This window comes from Alligator mississippiensis, chromosome 11, assembly GCF_030867095.1.
Source record: "Alligator mississippiensis isolate rAllMis1 chromosome 11, rAllMis1, whole genome shotgun sequence".
Classification (NCBI taxonomy): domain Eukaryota; kingdom Metazoa; phylum Chordata; order Crocodylia; family Alligatoridae; genus Alligator; species Alligator mississippiensis.
This window is the reverse complement of record NC_081834.1, coordinates 26,220,495-26,245,273: the sequence shown is the minus strand read 5'-3', so window position 1 is coordinate 26,245,273 and position 24,779 is coordinate 26,220,495. Positions and strand designations below refer to the sequence as shown.

The window sequence follows — 24,779 nt, the reverse complement described above, 5'->3', positions numbered from 1 at the left end:
TAACATGAAGTCTTACTCTTGTATATCATGGAGGGTATGGGTGGGTGGGCATAGGTTTGTGGGGTGCTGTGGGTACATGGGGGGTGTGTGTGGGGCAGTTGGATAGGCGTGGTGGTGTGAGTGGTGATGGGATTTGTCGGGGGGACTGTGTGTGTGGCTGGGGAGGGTTGTGGCTTGTGTGGAGTGGGAGGGTGGCTGAGGTATACGTGGGTGTGGGGTGTGCAGGTATGGCAGTATGAGGGGGGGTGTGTGGGGGAGACTCGCACTTCAAACACACACATACGCTCTTGCACTTGCTTGCTCGCTCTACGGTGTCCGCTTTCTCTCTCGCTCTCTCCTCCCTCCCTCATTGCTTGGAGCCGCTGCCAGTGCTCCTGCCAGCCTGGGCTCTGTGCTCCTGGCCCCGAGGTACTGGCGCAGGCCCCGTGCTCCCACCCACCTGCCACTGCTTCCTCCTCCCGTTTGCCACTGTTGCCCTTCTCCTGCTGCTTCCCAATCTTCCTGCCCGCTGCTGCCACTTCCCTGTTTCCCCCTCACTCGTTGCTCCAGCACCACGTTGTTCCCAGCTGCACGGCTGAGACCACAGAATGCAGCAGGAGCTAGCCTAGCCCAGCCAGCACTGCAAAGAACCAGCCAAGAATCACGGGGGCCAGGGTGGGCCGGGTCAGCTCCTGCTGTGTCCTGTGGTCCCAGCAATGCGTCTGAGAAACGTGCAGTGCCAGAGTGGCTGGCGGGGGGTGGAGGTGGGGAGAAGCGGTGGTGGTGGGTAGGGAAATGGTGGGCAGTGGTGGCAGGTGGGTGGGTGTGAGCACAGAGACAGCTGGGTGGGAGCACGGAGCCCATGGTGGTCCCCTGGGGCCAGGACTGGCAGGGGCCCAGGCTGGCAGGGGCTCTATGGACCTGGACCAGCTTCCCCCTCTCCCTGCTGACACAGCCCAGCCTGACTCCGTGCTGGGCTCTGCCAGCCCGGGCCCCACACTCCTACTGCCCTGCCCTGGCCCTGGGGCATTGGTGTAGGCCCCATGCTCCTGCCTAGCTGTCGCTGCACTCATGCCTGTCCACCCACTCACTGCTGCTGCCACTGCCATTTCCCAGCTTTCCTGCCTGCTGATGCTGCTTCTCACCACCCTCTGCCCACCCGCCGACCACTCTAGCACCACGTGGTTCCCAGCTGCATCACCAGGACTGTAGAACAGTGGGAGATGGCACAGCCTGGCCCCAAGGACTGGAACAGTCTCCGGCATCCTCCCCTCCCCCCTGCATTCTTAGCTGAGTTACACTTCTGGATGGGTGGAGGGAGGGGGGAAACAGCCCTGGGGTCGCAAGGTTGGAAGCCTCTGCTTAGGCAGAGGCTTCCGGTTGGTTGGGGAGGGCTGGGGGTGGGGCAGGGCTGGGTGGGTCTTACTGCTGCAGTTGCTGGGTCCTGCCACCAGCTCCCCCTGGGTCCTGCTGCCACTGGTGCCTTGTCATCTTTGACAGATAGCCAGAGGCAGATGATAATTAATTTTTTAGGGGCCTTGCAGGCCAGATAGATCCAGCCCACCAGGCCATTCTGGCTCGGGGGATGTATTTTGCCCACCCCTGCCTTAGATGCTGAGCCATCATCAAGGTTTCTTCTTTTTTTTTTTTTTTTCCCACTGTCCAGGATGTTCTTATACAATCTGTTGGATGGGTTCCTTTTAATTTTTCTGGAATTGTTTTCCACTGTGGATTACCACTGGTGCCATGGGAATGTCTCTTCCAAAGCAAGCTAGTGGAAAAAAATGCACTTAATTTTTGTCTGTTTGTCTAGCTTAAACTTCCAGCCATTGAATCTTGTTATGTGTCTGTTTGCTAATTAAATAACCCTCTACTTTTTCAGGAATCTTTTCATGATATAGGTCTTTCTGGACTGCAAGTTGTCTTTCAGCCTTTGCTAGTATAAAGTAAAAAGGCTGAGCTGCTTTAACTTTTAACTGAAACCAAATCTTTTTGTATACCTTTTTTGTGCCTTTTTCTGAATCCTTTCCATTTTATCCACATGTGCTAGATACAGTATTCCAGTAATGGTCTTCTGAAATTAATATACAGTAATAATACTAACTCCTCAAGAACTGACTTATCCTTGTCATTATCTACCAATCTGTAACCTTTACTAGCTATGACTAGCGTGACTACACAGCCTGACTTGCTAGACTGGGTCTCCTACCATCAGGACCTGTGGATACCTTTGAGAGAGAATGATTGAGGTGTAGGTGTAATCAATAATACACACCCCTGTTGCCATTTCTGCCACCTCCTCCTTCTCCCCTGTACTTCAGAGGTTTAGAAGTGGAGGAGAACTGGGAGTGATGATTATATTAGGTGATGTTACCATTTTGATTGATGGATTGTGGGTTTTGATTAAGCACTTTTTCTCTCCTCTCGGCTCACATTAAAACTCCAAGAATGTTCCATGGCTTCATAGTGAAATTCATGACTCCTACGTTGTGCTCATGCGGACCAGTGTATTTATGCATTAGTAATTACTTTTTCCACATTTAAGTTTCTCTTAAAAATCCACTTCTGCCATGTTGCTCATAAGGAAAGGAATTGACTTGTCTATGAACTTCCTTTTTTGGGGTGGGGTTCCCCTTTCTCTTAGATTCTAAAACTTAAGTTATAGGATATGTGTAGCAAGGGTTCTTTTCTTGAAAGTATGGAAAGCATCAAGCATATCTTAGAATTATCATCAAGGGAAATACCAAGTGACTTGGCATCTGATCTGTAAGAAGGCTATCTATATTGATGTTTAGGCTAGCTCCTTCAGACCTTTTTATTAGGATGTTCACTGTACACACATCATTGGCAATCTCATCACACCACTAAAGCTTTTGGAGTAGTGACATTCTTTCTTTTAAAAGCTTCAGAAATTATCATCTATCCTAAAGATATGTTGTACCAAGAAAGCTTCTAGAATTACCAGAGTTGATGGAGAAGATTTCTGGATTCAGCTACCAATACCCTCACTGCTGATCCAATTTTGACACTAGATAGCTTCAGGCTTCTTGTGAAGCTGCAGTTCTACATAGGGGTGTGCGAAATGGGCCATATTTGTTTCAGATTCTGATTTGGCCTGAATCAGGGACAGTGATTCAATTCGTTGATTCAGATCACTGTCCTGATTCGATTAGGCCAAATGCGAATCTGAAGATTCAGTGCTGATTCGGAGAATCAGCGATTCAGCCATAGACACAGCTTTAAATGTTTTTTCTACATACCTCGAGGTACCAGGTGCAGCTTATGAATGCTGTGATGGTGGGGCGGAAGAAGCAACCCATAGGAGCATGGGGGGAGGGGCCCCCATGTGCTTGGTGGCAAACCTGGAAGTACTTCCAGTCCACTTCTGGGCCTGCCACTGAGTGCCTGGGGGGGCCCCCGCACCTCTCTGGCTCGGTGATTGGCTGCGGGGGGACCCCAGGGGCCCCCCCCAGACCCAGGAGGCACCAGTTGCCGAGCTGGAGGGGTGCGGGATGGCCCTCCAGGGCACTCCCCAGCAGACCTGGAAGTGGATTGGAAGTGCTTTTGGTCCACTTCTAGGTCTGCTGCAGAGCACGCTGGGGACCCCCCGGCACTCGTGGGACATTCCATCCGCCCCGGCGTCGTAGCATTCGTGAACTGCCTGGTACCTAGAGGTACGTAGGAAAAACATTTAAAGCTGTGTCTGTGTTCTGAATCTTTCCGAATTGACTCAGACGGTTCTGATTCGATTCAGAGAAATTAAAGAGTCTCCTGATTCGATTTGGATTCGGAGTTTCAGCTGCCGAATTCCACCGACTCAAATCAGTGACCAAAGCTTTGCATAGCTTTAGTTCTACAGAACTCTTGTAGGGCAGTAAGTTTTGAGGAAGAGGGGCAGGTTGACTTTTTTATTATTTTTTCTTCCTGCCTGCTCCATATTAAATGGCAATTATATCAGTGGCAAGGCTATAAAAAATCTTTAAATAACAATACTGTAGCTTGCCTAATATGTAGGATGTTTTACTTAATATTCAGGAAATCTCATTCAGTTCATCTTCAGTTTATGAAAATTGTGACACTTGAAATGAATTGTAACGAGTACTCGTATTTCTTATAATTTTGGAAAGCTCAAGAGTGCTTTTACAACATTTTGAAGGCTTCACTTTACATGTTGCATGCCGACTCATCACATATGGCTTTTGTTTAAACATAACTTATGCACCTGTTCCCTATCATTTATAGGTTTATGAACCACATGAAACATCACTTAGAGCTTGAGAAGCAGAGCAGTGAAAGTTGGGAAAGCCACACCACCTGTCAACACTGTTATCGTCAGTTTCCCACACCCTTCCAGCTGCAGTGCCACATTGAAAGTACACACACCCCTTACGAATCTTCTAGTAAGTTAGGCTGCTTTTATATTTAATCACAGTGTTTGTACAGTTTAGATTTTTTTTTCTTTTTAGCAGTTTGCAGTCTGGGAGTAAAAGCTGACATGATAAACCATTGTTGCATGAAAAAAAAAAAATTGCAATTTGAGAGAGGTTGATCATCAGTTAGTTTATCAACTTTTGTCCCAGTCCAATGTGACTGGGAATTCCTGTTGCCAGATTTCTTGTAGTTTGAAATCTGGATGGGTTTTGCGAGGAACTCCTCATTGCAGTACTCTTAGTTTTGAGAGCAGAATGAATCTGCAGTTTAAGACAGAGGTGGCCTAGGTAAGACGAGTGGCATGGGCAGCCATTGTGCATGGCTCATGGCAGACTGGGGAAGGAACAGGCAGCATCATGGCAGAAAGGGCAGCAAGTACAAAGCAAAGCAGCAAATTGGGCAGTTAGCACCGGGAAGGAAACAGAACAGCAGATCAGACAGGGAGCAAAAAGCAGAGCAGTTGATTTGGCAGGGGAAGGGGTTTGGAGTGGCACTTGGGAAGTTGTGGGGCTAATTTGTGGCACACCTGCTGAAAAGGTTGGCCCCCACAGGTTTAAGAGATCTTTATATTGCATGTGCACTGTTTTATGTCTGTGTATAGCCATTTATACATGATGCTCCATTTTCTGTCTCCAAACCCAAAGGTGTGTGCGTTGATTTTGTGCCTTTCTTTTTCAGCTATTTGTAAAATATGTGAATTATCCTTTGAAACTGAGCAAGTTCTTTTGCAACATATGAAGGACAATCATAAGCCAGGTGAAATGCCATACGTTTGCCAGGTACTTCAGAGTGTTCAGTTTTGTATTGAGCTGCTCTTTTCCCCTGATTAACATTTTCAAGTCAAGCTAAGGTTTCATTAGGCTAAATTATGCTTCTGTCTCTAGGTGTGCAATTATAGATCCTCAGCTTTTTCAGATGTAGAAACCCATTTTAGAACTGTTCATGAAAACACAAAACATTTGCTGTGTCCATTTTGTCTCAAAGTGATAAAAATTGGAGCTCCATACATGCATCATTATATGAAGCATCAGGTAAGCAGTTATTTTTTGTCCCTTCACATTCTAGAAGTATGGCTAAAAAGCAAAGTGTAATATTAACATGTATCATCCACTCTGAAAATATCTTAGTATGTAGTTGTTTGTATAATTATTGATATAGAGACAATAGCTAAGTTTGAAAATATTACAGGTAAATAAATTAATGAGAAAAAGTTTCTGTCTAAAATTTTGGCCCATTTTCTTTGGAGTGATGTAAATAAACAGTTTGTTCCATTGAGAGATCTCCTCTGCATTGACATGTGAGCATTTTTGGTGGGTAACTTCTATTACCAGTGAAAGTAGCTACACAGCTAAACATCATTGCACATCTGTGAAAGAATGCATGCATTATCTCATTACTTGAGTCTATGACAAAACTTCGACTAAATCAAAGGGGAGCAGCTACAGGATCCTTGAGTAGTTATTTTTTACTTGTGATGTCTTCAAACTGATAACCCAGATAGTACAGCTTCATAGTACTTATGTACTGTGCTTTACATTTCAAAAGTGTTTTACATTTTCAAAGCACTTTACTTTCTAGTTACTTTCTGGTCTGTTTTACAGTATTTTGGCTTATAGGATTATTAAGGGATTGACTTTCTAATTTTAATAATGGGGTTGTAATTACTCAGGATAAGTTAATATGGGAGTTTCAGTTAATCAAAAGATTCCTGCTTACTATAGATTGTCTTCCATTTTTAAAAGAAAAAAGGAATATACCGTTGTACTAAGTGCAGACTGCAGTTTTTGACATGCAAAGAGAAAATGGATCACAAGACTCAGCATCATCGGACATTTAGAAAACCTAAGCAATTAGAAGGATTGCCTCCCGGAACTAAAGTAAGCTTACTTGATATAAATAGAGGGAAAAGTAGGAAAAATTATCTGGGTAGAGTAATAATTAGGAAAAGAAGAAAGAGAAATTCTCCTTTCCTGCCCATGACAATGAATATTGTCACTTAATACTATCTTCTATCCCTAAAGTTGCTATGAATCTCATGTCTTTCTCCACATATGTAAATTGCAACATACAGAAATAGTAGTCCAACCATCACTTTTCTTTTTTTGGTATGAGGTGTGTCCTACTGCTTTGTCAAACTGCTGGCTCTGCCTTTCTTTTTCTTTCCTGAGGAAAAAACACGGACTCCAGCTTGGTTGGCTGTATAGAATATAGCATCAATAGCAGAGAATCTTCACCTTTTCTTAGCTTGCATGGGGTATGGAGGCAAATGGCAACAACCAAGCAGGGGACAAAAGTTGCTGTTCCTTGGTTAGTTGTACAGTTCTATGTTTAAAAAGAGAACCCTACCTGCTACATATTTTGAGGGAACCTTGCTGTTGATTGGTATGTATAGCAGCTCTGGTTGACCTTCCTCAAGAAGAAGCAGAATGAGTGAAAACTAGCTGGTTAGATGAGTATTTCCCTGTAGGATTAGCAGTTTTTCTTTTTTAATACCCACTTTTGGCAGGTCTGAAGACCTGTACTCCATGTGAGGAAAACCTATGGAATTGGTGGGTGTTAGCTAGTAGATCTGGGGGAAGTTGATGAACTTGACCATACTGGGTGCATCTACATGAGACGCTTAATGTAGAGTTGCTTAATTAGAATCATATGAAGTTAGAGTTGGAAGGGACCTCAGGGGGTCATATAGCCCAATCCCCTGCTCAGAGCAGGACCAACCCCAACTAAATCATCCCAGGCAAAGCTTTGTCTAGCCCAGTTTTGAAAACCCCCAAGGATGGAGCTTCCACCACCTCTCTGGGTAACCTGTTCCAGTGTTTTACTACCCTGCTACCCTCCCGGTAAAGCATCACTGTTTACACAAGCAGTGCTATTAGACTGGAGTAAAATAATTAACTCTGCCATAGGATAGTACTACTCAATAGAAGTACTGTTCTATGATGGAGTTATTTACTCTGTCACGATGCATGTATAGACAGTGGCTGGGGCATGAGGGTGCTACAATATGGAGCTGTCTGCCACCTAGCCCTGTACTATAGCACCTTCATGCCCCAGCCAGCCCCTCTGCAGCATGTTGATCCAGTCAGGAAGAGCCCCAAGCTGGCAGGCTGACCCCTGGAGCCCCCTGCCAGCTGTGTTTGCACCACCCTGTTTCAACATGTTACATTTCCGCATGTACATGTAAATGCTGTGTCCAGGAACAAAAAACTCCAGCGCAGATTGCGCCATTGTTTGTCTCAAATTAATTTTACATGTAGACGTACCCACTGTTTCTCATTTTCAGTCCCTGTAGAACTATACATGTCCCTGTTGAACCATGTTTCTTAAGCTGTGTAATTATTGTACTTCATAGTTTTGCTTAGCAGCCAGGTGCGACTGGTGAACTCAGACTGGTCGGGGCGGTAGAGCGTCCCATGGGAGTGGCTGTAAACCGCCCCCTCCCCACCTCCTCTGCTCCTGTGGGATGGTCTACCATCCCACCAGTCTGAGTTCACCAGTGCGCCTGTAGACAACTGTATACCCTTTTAATAAACCCTTAGGACAGATTTCAAACTTCAGTGATGATAGCATAAATTATTAAAAAAAACAAAAGGCATGCCCTGAAGACTCAGTAATAAAAGTTATACTTAATTTATTTAGAACTTTCTGCTCTGTTACCTTTTTGCTACCCATATTCCTTGTTTGGCAAAAACCAGAATACTTCCTTAATTAGTAGAAAATTATATAATTCAGCATCCAGTTCTTATGAAGCAACATTTTCCTAACAATAGCTATTGTTGTGCTTTGGTGACATGAGCAGATTCTGCAGGATGCATGAAAGACTTGATCCTATGTAAGCTGGAGTTTCAAAACTTTAAAATGGGGTTATTTACTTTAAAACCTTTTTTTAAAGACATTTCCTTTTATTCTATGTTTCTTAGGTTACTATTCGAGCTTCTGTTGGACCTCTTCAGTCTGGATCATCTGCTACATCTTCAGTTAGCACAAGCACTTCCACATTTCAGTTGTCTCCTAAAACTAAAAATACAAACACTAAAAATCATAACAAATCTAATTCAAATAAAACAAAGTCAAAATCAAAACCGTCAACTATACCGAAGAAGCAAAACACATGGACCAACAGTAGCAACACCAGCAAAAAAAAAAATAAAGTTGCAAATACAGCATTGTATAATCTAAGGTAAAAATATTTGACTTAATAATTTTAAAATATATCTTTAATATACTTAAAGCTAATTAAAGATTAGTTGATTAAGATCCATTAAGATTAAAATACATAGGTTTTTGTGATGTTCAGTTGGGACAGTAGATTTAGTGAAAACACTAGGTATAGATATGCAACAATTACATTGCTATTAAATGATACTGATACAAGCTGTCAGGGCATAACTGCATGATTCAATAGGGCAGTGGTTTTCAACCTGTGCCCTGCAGACTCCTGCCGATTGTGTCTAACGAGCCTGCAGAAGATTACTGTGATCAGTCAAAAGTATGCAAATACCCATACTTATAATTCAGAGGGATCTTTGCCTCCATTTGAAATTTCCAAAAGGGTCCACACGTCCATTCAAATTTTGTTAGGGGTCCTCAGATGAAAAAAGGTTGAAAACTACTTCTACCAGCATACAAATGCAGCAAAACTATTCCAACTTTTAACTCTGATTCATTTAAGGTGAGAGCTAGGGTGATTTTAACTTACATGGCTACAGGATCTTGCAGAGGTAGCAGGTTTAGCATAACAGCTGCTCCTCATTCCCAAGCAGCAGCAGCTCCCCCACCCTTTTAAAGGCCCCAAAACATACACTTGCCCCTACCCTTTGTATGTTAATATTGTTTTGGTGGCAGTGGTTCTTGGCAATAGAAGAATAGCTGACATGGAAATGACTAGCATTTTACTAAATTTAGAGTGTGTGTGTGTGTGTGTGTGTGTGTGTGTGTTTTGGGGGACACTAAATATTAAAAATGCTAAATATTAATTAGTGATCTGTGAGGGGGAAAAAGATCTGTGTTCAGGTCTTGTCTGTCCAAGAAGGTCTTTGATGACTGGATAACTAACAAATTATTCCAGAAGTGGGGAGTGAAAGCTTAGCAGTTGAGAAGATGGGATGATTAGTCTAAGACTTATTTTTTCATTCTTTGTTATTTTACTTAATTGAATAATCTTTGGCATAAAGGATTTAAAGATTATGAGCCTCAGCCTTTTAGTTAAAGTGCTACATTTCATGATGTTCATGTTCTGAGATGCCCAACAAAATCTCTCAGTAGTGAAACTAAGGAAGGGCAAATGATGTACCAGCTCTGGGGGCCGACTTGGGAGTGCCAGAATGGCACATCCCCTTCCCCCTGCACACAGAGCCCTCTAGGCTTTGCTTGAACATCCCTGCCCCACCTAGATAGAGGAGCCAGTTGTGGGGATACCCAGGTCCTCTAGGACTGCGATCTTCCTCCTGCCCTCACCTGTACCCCATATCTCCAGCACTTTCCTCCTCCTCTTCCTTTACTCTCCACCCATTTGCCCCCCTCTGCCCCTCCCCTCAGTGCAGGGGAGTTTTTCCCAAGATATGAAACTCATTAGTTACAATTCTAGAACCCCTGGCAAAATTAGGGACAATCCAATTAGTATTCCTAATTTAAGGCTTAGTGTTTTTTGTTTTTTAAAGTTCATAAGGACTTTGAGGGAGGTGAGTATCAAGGGTAGAAGGAAAGCCTCAGGCTTTTTTATGCATAATGAAATGTGTAGAACAAGGAGGAAAGATAACTTTTTAGAGTTTACCTTGTAGGTAACTTAAATTGGTTTTAAAATCACTACGTTCTTATGTAATTAGAGCAAAATATGGGTATATATTTGAGCTAACAAGATTTTCAGTAGACATTAAATGGTTTAAAATATGCTAACACATTTTTATAATTCCTTTTTTGTCTAGACAAGCTGAATATTGGCTTAAAATTAGAATTTTGAGAGTATGCATGTCATCTTAATATATTAATGGTAACAGTATTTTTGTGTTTTTTTATTACTGTTTAGGTATCGTTTAGGAGTTCATAAATGCATTGAGTGTTACTCAGAAATAAAAGATTTTGCAAGTCATTTTCCAACTTACGTCCATTGTAGCTTATGCAGATATAATACTAGCTGTAGCAAAGCCTATGTGAATCATATGATGAGGTAAGAGCTTTTCAAAATTTAATAGTCATGATTTCTAAATTTTTCTTAAACATATAAAATGGTGTGTTATGTGTTTGTATGAGTTTTATTTTGTATTTCACATGGAGTTGAAGGAGAGAAAGTGGTATCTCCCTTTAAATTAATATAGTTTCATAGTAGCTAGGGTCAGGAGGGACCTGAACAGATCATCTAGCCTGACCCCCTGCCACAGGCAGGAATGATATCAAATTGATATTAATAGAAGATAGGAAACTAAATCCACTGTTTTGATTCTTCTTTAAAAATGTCAGGTGCATGTTATAATTAGGGCCTGCGTATTGAGGGGAAGGTCAGGGTGGCCAAGAAACAGGATGGTCTGATAATTCCTAGCAGTTGAATGGCATCCTAAAAATATTATTGCTTCACTATTTCTGCTGCATTGTCTGTGTAACGTTGGTCAAACTTTAGAGTTGCAAGTGAGAATTTCTCATTTTCTGCATTTCTGACATGAGACCCTGAGGTTTTATTTGCAGAAATGTCTAAAACTGATGTCAGTAAGACTTATGTTTTGAAGATAGTACATGCTGTATCATGAAGGCAAGACGTAGGTATCTCAAATAAGGTCCCTAAAATAAGTGGCTATTTTCCTTACTCCCTGTGTTTCATGTGCCCATCTAGAAAAGTAATACTTATTACAAAAGGCGGTTTAGGGAAGTAAGTTTATTTACCGTATTTACTGAAGTTTAAGACAAGGTGTTTTTCCCTCAATCAACATAGGTGAAAAGGCCATTGTTCTACATTTGCATACATAGAAACCACATTATATAGATTCCCTATCTTTGGGCCAGTGCAGCAGGCCTGGAGGTACTGCAATACCACACTGGCACCAGGAGTGCCAGAGCCAGCTGTGACAACCTCCACTTTAGTGCCAAAAATCTAATTTATTAGAAAACATTAAAGTTTAAATGACAGAGTTCAAAGCACAGGAAAATACAGAAAGACCCAAGCAGGGTCTACATAGTAGAGGATGGTGGTAGGGGTGGGAATGCAAATAAGCTGCAAATGAAACATACACCAACTAAGCCCAAGTGTGGGGGAGGTGGAAAAGGGAGGGAGGGGCATGACACTTAAAAAGCAGAGTATATAGAAAACCCCGCACAACAGTTTGATCTTAACCAAAAGGCTGAGATGCTGATGGAAACCTACCACAAGAAAAGGTCAGTGCCATCTATCTGAATAAGATGTATGGTGCCCATTGAATACATTCCCCTTTAGTGCTGACTCTTTTTCAAATCATACTGAGCCACTACGTTACATACATTCCAACTTCCTCTTCCCTCCCACAGCTGAACTGTGCCTTTCTTTCCCCTTTCCAGTGATTCCTGTTTTTTACCAGCCTTAAATGTCTGGCAAATATTAACAAACAGGGCCCCGGGCCCCAAATAGTTCACAGAGAATCCCTCTTTCAGCCCCTCTCTCAGCCTGTTGCACATGATTAGTGTGGCCCCCACCCTCCATGAAATGAAGCCAGACTAGGTTGTCTTGTGCCTTGTCTGAATATAAATTTTTGGAGGATCCCAGGACTCATGGCAAGAACACCCAGTTCCAGTCATGAATAGGGGACTAATTAGCACGTGGTTCCTTTGTTGAGGGGTATCTGGAGTACACCAACATACTGAGCAGTGCTGAGCCTGTGGGGTTACCAGAAATTCAAACACTGTTGTCTCTGCTGGAGCCCAGTCCAGCCCAGCCCAGTGAACTGTATGGTAAATCATAAGCCTTTTGGCTTTGGACTGATATCATGCATAGTTTGTGTTATATGCAAGTAGGTGCTAAAGTGCTATTTAAAAGTATGTTTATGGAGAACCTGTGCTACAATTTGCAGCAATTGTCAAAACAAGTAAATTATATGCAGTTGCATATACAACTGCAGCTCCCACCCCTGCTCTCCCCAAGACAAAACGTAGGGTGTTTGTTGTGGGAGACTCTCTCCTGAGGGGGACTGAGGGGGCAATCTGCCGCTCCGACCCCTTAGCCCGGGAAGTCTGCTGCTTCCCGGGGGCCCGCATCCGGGACATTGCGGAGAGGATCCCAGAGCTCCTTAAACCCACAGACCACTATCCCATGCTCCTAATTCATGTGGGCACCAATGACACGGCTTGGAGCGCTCCCAGCCAGGTCATGAGGTACTACAGGGATTTGGGAGCGGGGCTAAAGGGTCTGGGGGCACAGGTGGTGTTCTCGTCGATCCTCCCAGTCTCAGGCTATGGGCCAAGGAGGGAGAGGAGGATCCACGTGGTCAACCAAAGACTGCGGCGCTGGTGTCGTCGGGAAGGCTTTGGCTTTCATGACCACAGCCCGCTCTTTGGCGAGAGAGGCAGCGAGCTGCTGGGAAGAGATGGCCTCCACCTATCTCCCCTAGGGAGGAGGCTCTTCTCAGGCAGACTGGCTGACCTGCTCCACTGGGCTTTAAACTAAGCCTGCTGGGGGACGGGGGGACTACCGCCACTGCTGGCCCGCTGAGCAATCCTTGCAAAGCCAGCAGGTCAAGGCACTTAAAGGAGCCCAGCCCTGGCAAAATCTGTGGGCAAGGAAGGAGCCCCCCAGGGGGCACTTGCTTGCCTGTACACAAATGCCAGGAGCTTGGGGAATAAGCAGGAGGAACTCAGCCTCCTGCTCAATGCAAATAATTATGATGTCATAGGGATAACGGAGACCTGGTGGGACTCCACCCATGACTGGACCACGGGTATAGATGGCTATACCCTGTACAGAAGGGATCATGTAGAGAAAAGGGGGGGGGGGGGGTGTAGCTCTCTATGTTAAGGAAAGCTACACGTCCCTGCAAGCCGATATTGGTGACCAGGGTGGACGGCTGGAGACCCTCTGGGTTAAAATCCGTGGGGAACACGGCACAGGGGACACAATGGTGGGAGTCTACTACAGACCTCCCACCCAAAGTCCTGAGCTTGACCAGGAGTTTGTCCGGGAACTGGCTGAGGCCGCATGCTCCAGGACCATGGTTGTCATGGGTGACTTCAATTACCCAGACATCTCATGGGAGGAAAGCTCAGCAAAATCTGAGCGGTCGCAAAGCTTCCTCTAGTGCGTGGATGACCTCTACCTGACTCAAGAAGTCTATGGGCCAACGAGAGGCAAAGCGCTGCTCGACCTGGTGCTGGCTACTGGGGATGACCTAGTCGGCGACCTAGTGATCGATGGGAAGCTGGATGACAGCGACCACGAGCTGATCACCTTCACCATCCGCCGAAAAGCTGGCAAGTCAGTCAGCAACACGGAAGTCCTTGACTTCAGGAAAGCTGACTTTGACAAGCTCAGGAGGCTTGTCAGTGAGGCCCTAAGGGACCATGACCACGGAGAGAGGGGAGTTCAAGAGTGGCTGCTCCTCAAGGGAGCGATCCTCAATGCACAAACTAAGTCTATTCCATCTTGGAGGAAAGGCAGCAAGAGGGCACAGCAGCCCCCCTGGCTCTCCAGGGACCTAGCAGACCTCCTGAGGCTAAAAAGAAAGGCCTACAAAGGATGGAGGATGGGAGTCACCTCCAAGGAGGATTATTCTGCACTGGTCCGGTCCTGTAGGGAGCAGACCAGGAAAGCAAAGGCTGCAACTGAACTCCAGCTAGCTTTGAGCATCAAGGACAATAAAAAGTCCTTTTTCAGATATGTGGGGAGCCGGAGGAAAAGCAGGGGCAACGTTGGACCCCTGCTGAACCAGATGGGGCAACTGACAACTGACGCCCACGAAAAAGCCAACCTATTAAATAGGTACTTTGCGTCGGTCTTTCTTCAGTCCCATGGGACGCCCATGCCCGCTACGGGACAGGGAAGTCCGGGTGAGGGTGATCCCCTGCCCTCCATTGATGCTGACTTCGTGAAGGAACATCTTGAGAAGCTGGATACTTTCAAGTCAGCCGGCCCTGGCAATCTTCACCCCAGGGTACTCAAGGAGCTGGCGAGCATCATAGCCCAGCCTCTAGCGCGGATCTTTGAAAACTCTTGGCGCTCTGGTGTAGTGCCCAAAGACTGGAAGGCCAATATGGTGCCTATCTTCAAGAAAGGGAGGAAAGTGGATCCGGCTAACTATAGGCCCATTAGCCTGACTTCTATCCCGGGGAAGATCTTAGAAAAGTTTATTAAGGAGGCCATCCTTAATGGACTGGCCGACGCCAACATCTTAAGGGATAGCCAGCACGGGTTTGTTGCGGGTAGGTCTTGCTTGACCAGTCTCATTTCCTTCTACGACCAGGTGACCTATCACCTGGACAAGGGAGAAGAGATTGATGTCATATATCTTGACTTCAAAAAAGCCTTTGACCTGGTTTCCCATAATCACCTCTTAGAGAAACTGGCCAATTGTCGCCTTGGGTCCTCCACGATCCACTGGCTGGAAAACTGGCTCCGGGGTCGGACCCAGAGGGTAGTAATTGATGGAAGTCATTCATCGTGGTGTCCTGTGACCAGTGGGGTCCCCCAAGGCTCTGTCCTTGGACCCATACTGTTCAACATCTTCATTAATGATGTGGACACTGGAGTCAGAAGTGGCCTGGCCAAGTTCGCCAATGACACCAAACTTTGGGGAAAAGCATCCACACCAGAAGACAGGCGGGTGATCCAGGCTGACCTGGACAGGCTCAGCAAGTGGGCGGACAAGGATCTGATGGTGTTCAACGCCGATAAATGCAAGGTTCTCCACCTTGGGAAGAAAAACCCGCAGCATCCTTATAGGCTCGGCAGTGCTATGTTGACTAACACTATGCAAGAAAGAGACTTGGGGGTCATCATTGACCACAAGATGAACATGAGCCTGCAATGCGATGCTGCAGCTAGTAAAGCGACCAAAACGCTGGCTTGCGTCCAAAGATGCTTCTCAAGCAAATCCCGGGACGTCATTCTCCCCTTGTACTCGGCCTTAGTGAGGCCGCAGCTGGAGTACCGCATCCAGTTTTGGGCTCCACAATTTAAAAAGGATGTGGAGAAGCTTGAGAGAGTCCAGAGAAGAGCCACGCGCATGATCAGAGGTCAGGGAAGCATACCCTACGATGACAGGCTGAGAGCCCTGGGGCTCTTTAGCCTGGAAAAGCGCAGGCTCAGGGGTGATCTGATGGCCACCTACAAGTTTATCAGGGGTGACCACCAGTATCTGGGGGAACGTTTGTTCACCAGAGCGCCCCAAGGGATGATGACTAGGTCGAATGGTCATAAACTACTACAAGACCGTTTCAGGCTGGACATAAGGAAGAATTTCTTTACTGTCCGAGCCCCCAAGGTCTGGAACAGCCTGCCACCGGAGGTGGTTCAAGAGCCTACATTGAATACCTTCAAGAGCAAACTGGATGCTCATCTTGCTGGGATCCTACGAACCCGGCTGACTTCCTGCCCTTTGGGCAGGGGGCTGGACTCAATGATCTTCCGAGGTCCCTTCCAGCCCTAATGTCTATGAAATCTATGAAATGTAATTTCTGAGTTAACTAAGTATGTGAATACTATATCTAAATTGCTACACCTATGTTTATTTCAAGGTCAGTTTTTTCAAATTTGTTCCTTACTTCCATTTGCTCAGGGACAGAAGGGTCTTAGAATAAGGCACAGGGAAGAACTTGGAGGGTGGGGGGAGGAGGAAATGGATGGGACAAAGGGGTTAACTCACCTCCCAGATTTATTTTCCCTACTGTAGCAGTGGGAGGGGGACAGCTTCAAGGCAGACATCTAATATTAGAATCTGTACCTGGAAAATGATATCAAATTGATAAATTATCCACATATAGAATCTAATTATTGGGGGGGGTCATCTTATAATTAGGGGTGTCCTGTATTTGAGTAAATACAGTATATTTGTGAAGTACTTTTATACTGTGGTGAAGAAACTAATAGTTATGTTTTCTGTGCAACATTAGACTAGTGTGCAGGTAATAATACATGTGAAACTTCTATGACAAGAGATCATTGGTCATCAAGGGACCAAACACTGAGCATTGAACAAAAGAGAGTAAAACATAATATTGAATGTCTACACATTAAGTAAGCACTTAAATGCGTGCACTGAATGAGGCATGGATCTTGACAGTTCAATTTAATACAGCATGGCTTTAATTCTAGCATTTCTGAATTATTGCTCGGTGCTAGAATTTGGCACCTTAATAATGCTCTTTTAACTTTTTGTTTGTGTGCATACTTAGATACTTGTAGATACAGATTTATATTAGTGGTATAAGTATCCATGTTGGCTTGATTAAAGTGACTGGTTGTGATATAAAGTTGTTGGTTTCTAGACAATTAATAGGAGAGTTTCATCTGCCAACAGCAGACATATTCATGCTTTCCTGTGGCTTGTAGTTTAATAGATTGTCCTAAAATGAGAAATGCTTTTTCATTTTTGTTTTTTTACATGAAGAATATATTCCCACATTTTTAAATTTTATAAGCTAGGTATATGAATATATAGCCCAGAAACTTTGACTTTCTGAGGCATAGTAGAGATAGCAGACTGGTAAGCTAGTAAGGGGGAGAACAGATATTTAAATTATTGTAATTGGTGTTAAAATAATAAAACTACAAAAGCTCAGAATACCTTCTTGGGCCTTTGTTTTTCAACAAATTACTTAGTTACTGCTTCATGTATAAATAAAAATTAAAGTTTTTTTTATCTTTAACGCTATGGTAATGGCATATTATGACTTGTATGATAGTGAGTCATAGTTTTATCTTAAAAAACTAGATTTGTTAGTACTCCTAGTTGTGATTGAAAAGTACTGACAGTTCATTAAATAGCAGGGCTGTGCGAAGCTTTGGGTGCTGATTTGATGCAGAGGAGATTCGGCCTGATTCGGCTGCCAAATCCCTGAATCATTCAAATCAGGAGGCCAGTAAAAAGGTCTGAATCAATTTGAAGCTCTCCAAATCGATTTGAAAAAGATTTGGAGAGCTTCGGAGATTTGGACAGTCCCTGCTCGCTGCCACAGGGAGCTGGGCCTGGACTGCATGCTGTTAAGTAGGGAGTGGGGGGGCTGGAGGAGGAGGGAGGGCACCATTGGGGGACCCCTGCTAGGCCCCATCCCCTGACCCCCGCCCGCTCTCCCGGCCCCACACCCCATGGCTGTTCCACCTGGCCCCAGCCCCTGATTCTTTAAAAAAAAAAAAAAGAAACAAAAGAAAAAAGCCCCTAGTCACCAGCAACTGCCAGGCGGGGTGCGGTGGCAATCTCCAGCGCCCCGCACTGCATCAGGGGCTCTGCCACAAGCCTCCAGCCCCTGCCTGCTCTCCCAGCCCCCTCAATGGCTGCCCCGCCAGGCACCAGCTTTTGGCTCTTAAAAAAAACAACAAACACAACAAACAAGCCCCGCACTCACTGGCTGCTGCAGCAGCCTCGGGTCTTCTGGGGGCTCATGGCAGAGCGTCCCACCCTGCAGCGTGGGGCAGTGGGGTGCGCCTCCCCCCCTGCCTGGCAGGAGCCAGTGAGTGCAGGGCTTTTTTTTTTTTTTTTTTTTTTTTTAAGAGCTGGGAGCTGGAGCCAGGCAGGGCTGCCAAGGGGATGGGGGGGCTGGGAGCTTGTGGCCGAGCCTCACACGCAGTGTGGGGCAGTGGGGTGCAGCGGGGATCATACCCCCCCCCCCCCCCGCCCCAACCTGACAGCATCTGGTGAGTCTGGGGCTTTAAAAAAAAAAAAAAAAAAAGAGCAGAGGGCCAGGCAGGACAGACATTGATGAGGCTGGGAGAGTGGGCAGGGGGTCCAATTCAGCCTAATCGATTCGGGACAGTGATTCGAATCACTGAACTGAATCACTGTCCCCCAAATCGGCTGAACTTGAATCCAAAGTGAATACTAATTGCTTCGCACAGGCCTATTAAATAGATGAATTGAAAAGAATAAGGGAGTTTCAATCTATAGTTTCAATGTATTTGGAGTTCTATTTGTTTGTTTCTGTTTTTTACTGGTAGTCTTATCTTGAATACTTAATGCAAGTGATTTTGTTAAATTTTTGGTCTACTTTTTTGCCTTTGGAATAGGGTATATGGTACATGGAACTGTAACTTATTTGTAATTCTGTATCAAGTCTACCACTGCAGAACAGTGCAGTCCTGCATAAAAGAGTGTGCATTAAAATCCCTTTACTTTTATGTTTTTAAACAATCAAAGTGGAGGCCATTTATAGTGGTGATAATTCTTTGGAATACTTCACCGCAGAAGATTTCCTATCTAGATGAAAAATTAGTTTAAATAATAACCTTTGCTCCTTTTTCTAGTTTTCACAGTGCTCGTCCAAGTAAAAGATTTTGGATCTATAAAAAACATTCAGAAGTGCTGAGGTAATTCTTATTTTCAGTTGCATTTTTAAGGGTTTGTAGTTTTTTTGTTGTTGTTGTTTCTTTTTACAGTCTGGTTGCTGAGGTAGTATTCTGAGAGCCCAGTAGTCAAAACTCAAACAGAGGAACTCCTGATTTTGTGGTTTGTCACAAGCTGGAAGCAGCATGGAAGTGAGAATGGTCTTGGGAGGAAAGTGAAGCCACTTGTGGGAGAGCAACCCAAAATACATTTAGTGCACGGGTGGGCAAAGTATGGCCCATGGGCTGAATCCAAGCCCACCAGGCCATTCTATCCAGCTTGCTGGGCTCCTAAAAAATTTAAAAAATTAATATTTATCTGCCCCTGGCTCCTGTCCAGTCCTTGGGGCCAGGCCAGCTCCTGCTGAGCCCCAGGGGTGGAGAGGAGTGGAAGTGAGCAGCGTGCAGGGCCTGTGTCGATGTCCCAGGGCCAGCGCCAGCAGGACCCAGAGTGGGCTGGTAGGAGCATGGGCTGTGGGCTGGCAGGGGTCTGTGGAGCCAGGTTGAACTGCACCAGCAGGGAGAGGGGGGAGCTGAGCTGCCTCCATAGACCTCCCCTGCTGGCCAGGACCCCATGCTCCTGCCGCCCTGCTCTGGGCCCCACTGGTGCTGGCCCCGGGACACCAATGTGGGCCCCACACTCTTGTCTGGCTGCTGCTGGCTCCTGCGCACCTGTTTACTCCCAGTGCCTCTGCCCCAGCCTCGCGGTACAAGTGGGGACCAGTGCACAGCCCTGATCCCATGCTCACCCATCTGGGTGAAGCAGCAGCAACAGGCAGGGAACAAACTGGTGCTCAGTGCGGGGGGCAAAGCGGCTGCTCCCCCTCCCTGTGGCCAGCGCTTCCCACTGCAGCCACTTGCAACCCCTGTGGGGCTGTCCTGACTTTTCACTGTATGGCAATGGAGAGCAGGCACAGGCAGCCCTGCATGGGCTCCAAGTGGCTGCAGCTCGGGGCACTGGCCATTTGGAGAGGGAGTGGCTGCTTTTCCCTCACACTGAGCACCAGTTCGTTCCCCACTGCTAGCCTGGGCCCTGCACCAGCTCCCTGCTTGCCTGTTGGGGCTGAGCCGCAGCAGCAGCAGCTGGGCAGAAGCTGCTGCTCAGTATGAAAGAAAGCAGGCTTGTGGCTTGCTGCCGCCAGGTAGTGTTTTCTACGGCTGCCCGTCCGGAGCCCGTGCTGTGCTAAGCTGTGGTGTGGCAACTTCACCACCACCTCTGTGCTGCCAAGCATGGCAGTAATGGCTGTGTGGAGCAGCCACAGGACAGCACAGCCTAGCGCAGCACAGGCTTCTGGCGGGCAGCTGCAGCAAACGCTGCCCAGCAGCAGCGAGCAGGGGGGCCACTTTCCTCTGCGCCAAGCAGCAGCTTCTGCCCAACACCGCTGCTGCTACATGACTCAGTCCTGACAGGTGAGCCTGGAGCTGGTGCGGGGCCCAGGCTAGTAGCAGCGGCAGGGAACAAACTGGTGCTCTGTGTGGAGGAAAAGCAGCCACTCCCGCTGCCAGTGCCCTGTGCTGCAGCTGCTCAGAGCCTGTGCGGGGCTGCCTGTGCCTGCTCTATGTTGCCACATGGTGGAGAGGCAGGACAGTCCTGTATGGGCTGCAAGCGGCTGCAGAAAGGAAGCAACAGCCATGGGCGGGGGGCGTGCGCGGGACGCTTTCCCTACTGTACTGAGCACCAGTTTGATCCCAGCAAGGATGGGGCACATGGGGTCAGGGCTGTGTGCTGGTCCTCACCTCTACCATGGGGCTGGGGTGGGGACACTGGGATTGAGAAGGCACACGGGAGCCAGTGGGAGCACAGCCCGCGCCAGTGTCCCAGGGCCAGTGCTGGTGGGGCCCAGAGTAGGGCAGCAGGAGCATGGGGTCCCACCCAGAAGGGGCTGTATGGAACTGAGTCAGTTCCCCCCTATCCCTGTTGATGCAGCCCAGCCCGGCTCCACAGACCCCTGGCAGCCCACACCCCACACTCCTATTGCTCCAATCTGGGCCCTGCCAGCGCTGGCCCCAGGACATTGGTGCAGGCCCCGTGCTCCTGTTCGCACCCCCCACCCCTACCCCTGCTGCTTTCCCCACTTTCCTGTCCGCCCACTGGCCAGCCACTCTGCACTACATGGCTTCCATACCCACATGCGTACCCATACACATGCATCCACCCATCCCCACAAACCCCCATATGCAGTCACTGCACATACAGAATGAACGCACACGAATCAGGACAAAAATATTTTTAAAATTAAATTAAAATACATTATTATGGGTGTTTGATTTTTAGTATGTAATTTTTTTTTTTTTCCCCTAAGATGGCAAACCCTTTTCCCCAAAGGAGTACTTCCAGGGGCAAGGGGAGGGACTTCCGGTGGCAAAGGTCAGAGGTTAGGGTCAGGATTTCCAGTCCCAAGATGGTGACCAGGGGCAAGGCACCTGTCAAGGGGCGGGGCTACCCATGCAGCCCTCAACAGCTTGCCAAAACTCGGTAAGCGGCTCTCCGCCCAAAATAATTGCCTGCCGCTGATTTAGCAGCATATAAGAACAGCTATTTGCTTTTCTTTTTCACCAACTTGTGGGTGGGAATATCCAGGTGCTACTGCAGTACTAATAAAAAGCAAGAATATCTTTGTGAGCTTAAGGCCATTCTACAATCGTATAGGAATATAAAAGTATATTCACTGGCCCTTTGTATTATCTAAGTTTCCATAGGCCAGAACTATTGGGAAAATGGGGGGGGAACCTTTAATAGCATTGAGCTATTCACTCTTTTTTTACTTTTTCCTCTCCAGGGGTGTGACTGTAGTATGTCTTAATTGTGATTTCCTAACTGATGTTTCTGGCTTAGATAACATGGCCACGCATTTGAGTGAAAGCCATACTCACACTTGCCAAGTTATTATAGAGAATGGTAAGTACATGGAGTATCCTTCTTAATGTAAGATTTAGATGAACCACATTAGTAGATGCTGTTGGTCAGTAACATTCCAGATTAAATGTTAAGGTATTGTGATTTTTTTTAAAGATGTATATTAATATAAATTATTTTTATTCCAGTTTCCCTAGGTTGCCCAACTGCTGAGCATGTATCTGAGTAAGTTTTGTTTTCAACATTTTTAAATTTAATTAATGTAATTTTTAGTAATCGGAGATGGCTAAAATATACACCTGAATATGCACTCTTAAATTTTAAGGAGACTGAGCTCCAGATGCTCTGTGATTTCCATTTGACTCTGTGGTTTTAGTTTTGATTTGTATTCAGTTCTTTTTTTTGCTGCAAATATAATTAATAATAGTAAATACTTGAAAGATTTTTGTCTAACTTGGCAAAGATTATACATGGTGCATGATTTTGAAGCATTGGAATTTCTCTTTCCTGAACTCAAGCCTAAAATCAAAGGGAACATTGTTTCAATTTACCTGTGATGTTAATGTATTATGAGCCCTCACTGTTCTTTATTGAATTATGGCAATGTTATTTTGATGTTTGTTTTTTTTATCTGAATTAAACTAAGTTATGATTATATGAAATTTAGAATAAAGCAGAGTTAATTTGTTTTATTTTTGTTATTAACTTTCTTTAATATGACATGCAAAGAAAACTAAATGACATTTATGTCTTTCTTTACTTTTATTATTATTATGCAGGCTTTCAAAAAGAGCTTGCAGTTTTGTGCTTCTTTTTAACCTTAGAAATAAGATTCCCCAATTACACTGGCAGAGCTACAGGAGACCACATAATGAGGATTATGAGTTTATTCAACCCTAAATTGAATGGGTTTTGGGTATTGTATGTTGAGCAAAAATATGTCATCTCTCCCAAAGAGCTTCAAATAATCAAGAATAAGGAGATGGCCAATGACAAGAATAAAAAATAAGGAAACTTTTATGACAAGATATCATTGAGTCACTAAGTTCTAGTATGATTGCAAAAAGTATTGGGTATTTTCATGTATAAGGAGACTATTCATAGTTTACAATACAATATCATGGGGGAACATTCCAAAAGGGAGGCAGATCCTCATGCCTTAAGGCATAATTCAGCCACCAGCTGATGAATGTTAGAAAGAAATACCCCTTATGGGCAGGCCATTACATAATTATTTCCTATAGTCTTTATTGCCCCCCTTTCTCTGTAATGTATCATAGTTACCTCTATGGAAACAGTAGATGAATCAATGTTCTGATCTTGTGTTTAAATTTTCATGGCTTCAACTATGGGAAATGCAGGAGTCATATGCAACCTATATATTCTAAACAAAAAAACCTTGGTCATTTTGTGTGTAATGTAAAAACTTAGGACCAGAAACATAGTTATCATACACGTTTCGAATGCATGTGTTGCATATGCCAGAAAATGTGGTATATGGTTCAAAAAACATTAAGGAATTATACCTGAGCAAATTGAGTGATACCGTTTCTTTTTCAGGAGCTCAGACATGGCAAGTTGACAGGATTTTCTCTGCATGGTACTGCCTTGTACCATATAGAGGTTCCAGTATGTGAGCTAGCTTGCGTAGACCTAGGTTAGATATCTTTGTATAGCAAAGCACTGTGCCATGGGGATGTTTTCAGAGAGGCTAAGGCTGCTTACAGACATTAAAAAAACCCACCAAAAATGGCACTTCAAACTCTGCACAACCCTGCAGCAAGCCTAGCACATGCCCAAAAGAGGCATTGCATTAGTTGGACCCAGCTCGCACAGCATCTATATAGATTGGGCTCTTCAGCGGCGTTTATGGCACTTTTATCTAATACAGGCAACCTCCGCTTAGCACTCTTAATTGGCTCCTGAAAAAACGAGCGTTAAGCGAAACTGAAAGTATTTGACGACCCAAAATGGTGACCGCAATTGTTTTTAATGACCCAAGATGGCGACCGCAAATGTTGTAGTGAAACTAGCTGAGCGCTAAGTGAAATCAGGTATCAATTTAAAATGAGCATTATAGTGAAATAGTGCTAAGTGAAACAGTGTTAAGCGGGGGTTCCCTGTAGATGATTGCAGGGGCAACGCGTAGAGGGTGCACAGGGGTGCATGTGTACCCCCTAAGCATGGCGGTGCACCCCCTACAAAAAGGTGCCGCCGACACTGTTGGTGGCACCTCCAGGTGGTTGCCACTCACCACCCTGCTGATGACACTGCCAGCAGCGTCTGCAGGAGGTCCACAATCCCGCTGGCTGCTACCGCCACTGCCGGCAGTGGCTGCGGGTGGGTCGTTGACCTTTGGTCGGTTCTTGCCACATCCCACCGCTGCCGTGCCCTGCCATCCGCCGGGGCACAAGTCATTCATGGATGATTGTGTCAGCTTTAGATAAAATTGCCAAAAAAGCCCATTTGAAGTGCCTGATTTATACAAATGCTGCAGAGCCAGGTCCAATTAACGCTCTGCTTCTTGCAGTAAAAATTTTGTTTTGTTTTTGCTCTTTTTTTCCCCCCCCCCACCCCCTCACACCTGTCAGTGCACTAAGTGACTTGCCCAGAAAGCACTGGAATTAAACCTTGCCCTCTGTGTCCCAGGCTAGTAGCTTAACTTTGCTTTCCATGGTATATTTTTTTTTTATTAGTTTCTGTGTATTTTATGCTGTAGCAATGGTGACACAAGAAAACTTGGGAAATGAGATATCAAAAGTATTCAAGAGGAGAATGAAATGACTTCAAAGAGAAACATTAAAAGAGCTAATACATTAATTTTTTTCTTGCCCTTAATATTAATTTAAGTATTGTGATAATGTACCATCTGAAGTTCCTCTCCTTGCTTTATGTTTCCAATAAGATACAAGCATGATTACAGTGTTTAAATTAAGAAAGGTAAATTGTGGTCTTTGATATTCCTGTTGAGCTATTTACTGGATTGCAGAATAATCTCTTAAATGGTGGATTTCATGTTTCTTGGAA

At 45.3% G+C, this 24,779-nt stretch overlaps 1 protein-coding gene across 12 annotated transcripts in view; it reads left to right on the top strand.

Annotated features, from left to right (window-relative positions):
- Positions 1-24,779, top strand: part of ZNF280D (zinc finger protein 280D) — a 155,985-nt gene that overhangs the window by 115,707 nt on the left and 15,499 nt on the right. For all 12 annotated transcript variants that reach the window (XM_059714702.1, XM_059714705.1, XM_059714704.1 and 9 more), the window contains 9 exons: positions 4,222-4,379; positions 5,089-5,189; positions 5,295-5,441; positions 6,153-6,287; positions 8,331-8,590; positions 10,436-10,576; positions 18,818-18,880; positions 21,676-21,794; positions 21,941-21,977. In XM_059714702.1, coding sequence (XP_059570685.1) covers positions 4,222-4,379; positions 5,089-5,189; positions 5,295-5,441; positions 6,153-6,287; positions 8,331-8,590; positions 10,436-10,576; positions 18,818-18,880; positions 21,676-21,794; positions 21,941-21,977 — 1,161 coding nt within the window. The remainder of the gene's footprint in view (positions 1-4,221; positions 4,380-5,088; positions 5,190-5,294; positions 5,442-6,152; positions 6,288-8,330; positions 8,591-10,435; positions 10,577-18,817; positions 18,881-21,675; positions 21,795-21,940; positions 21,978-24,779) is intronic.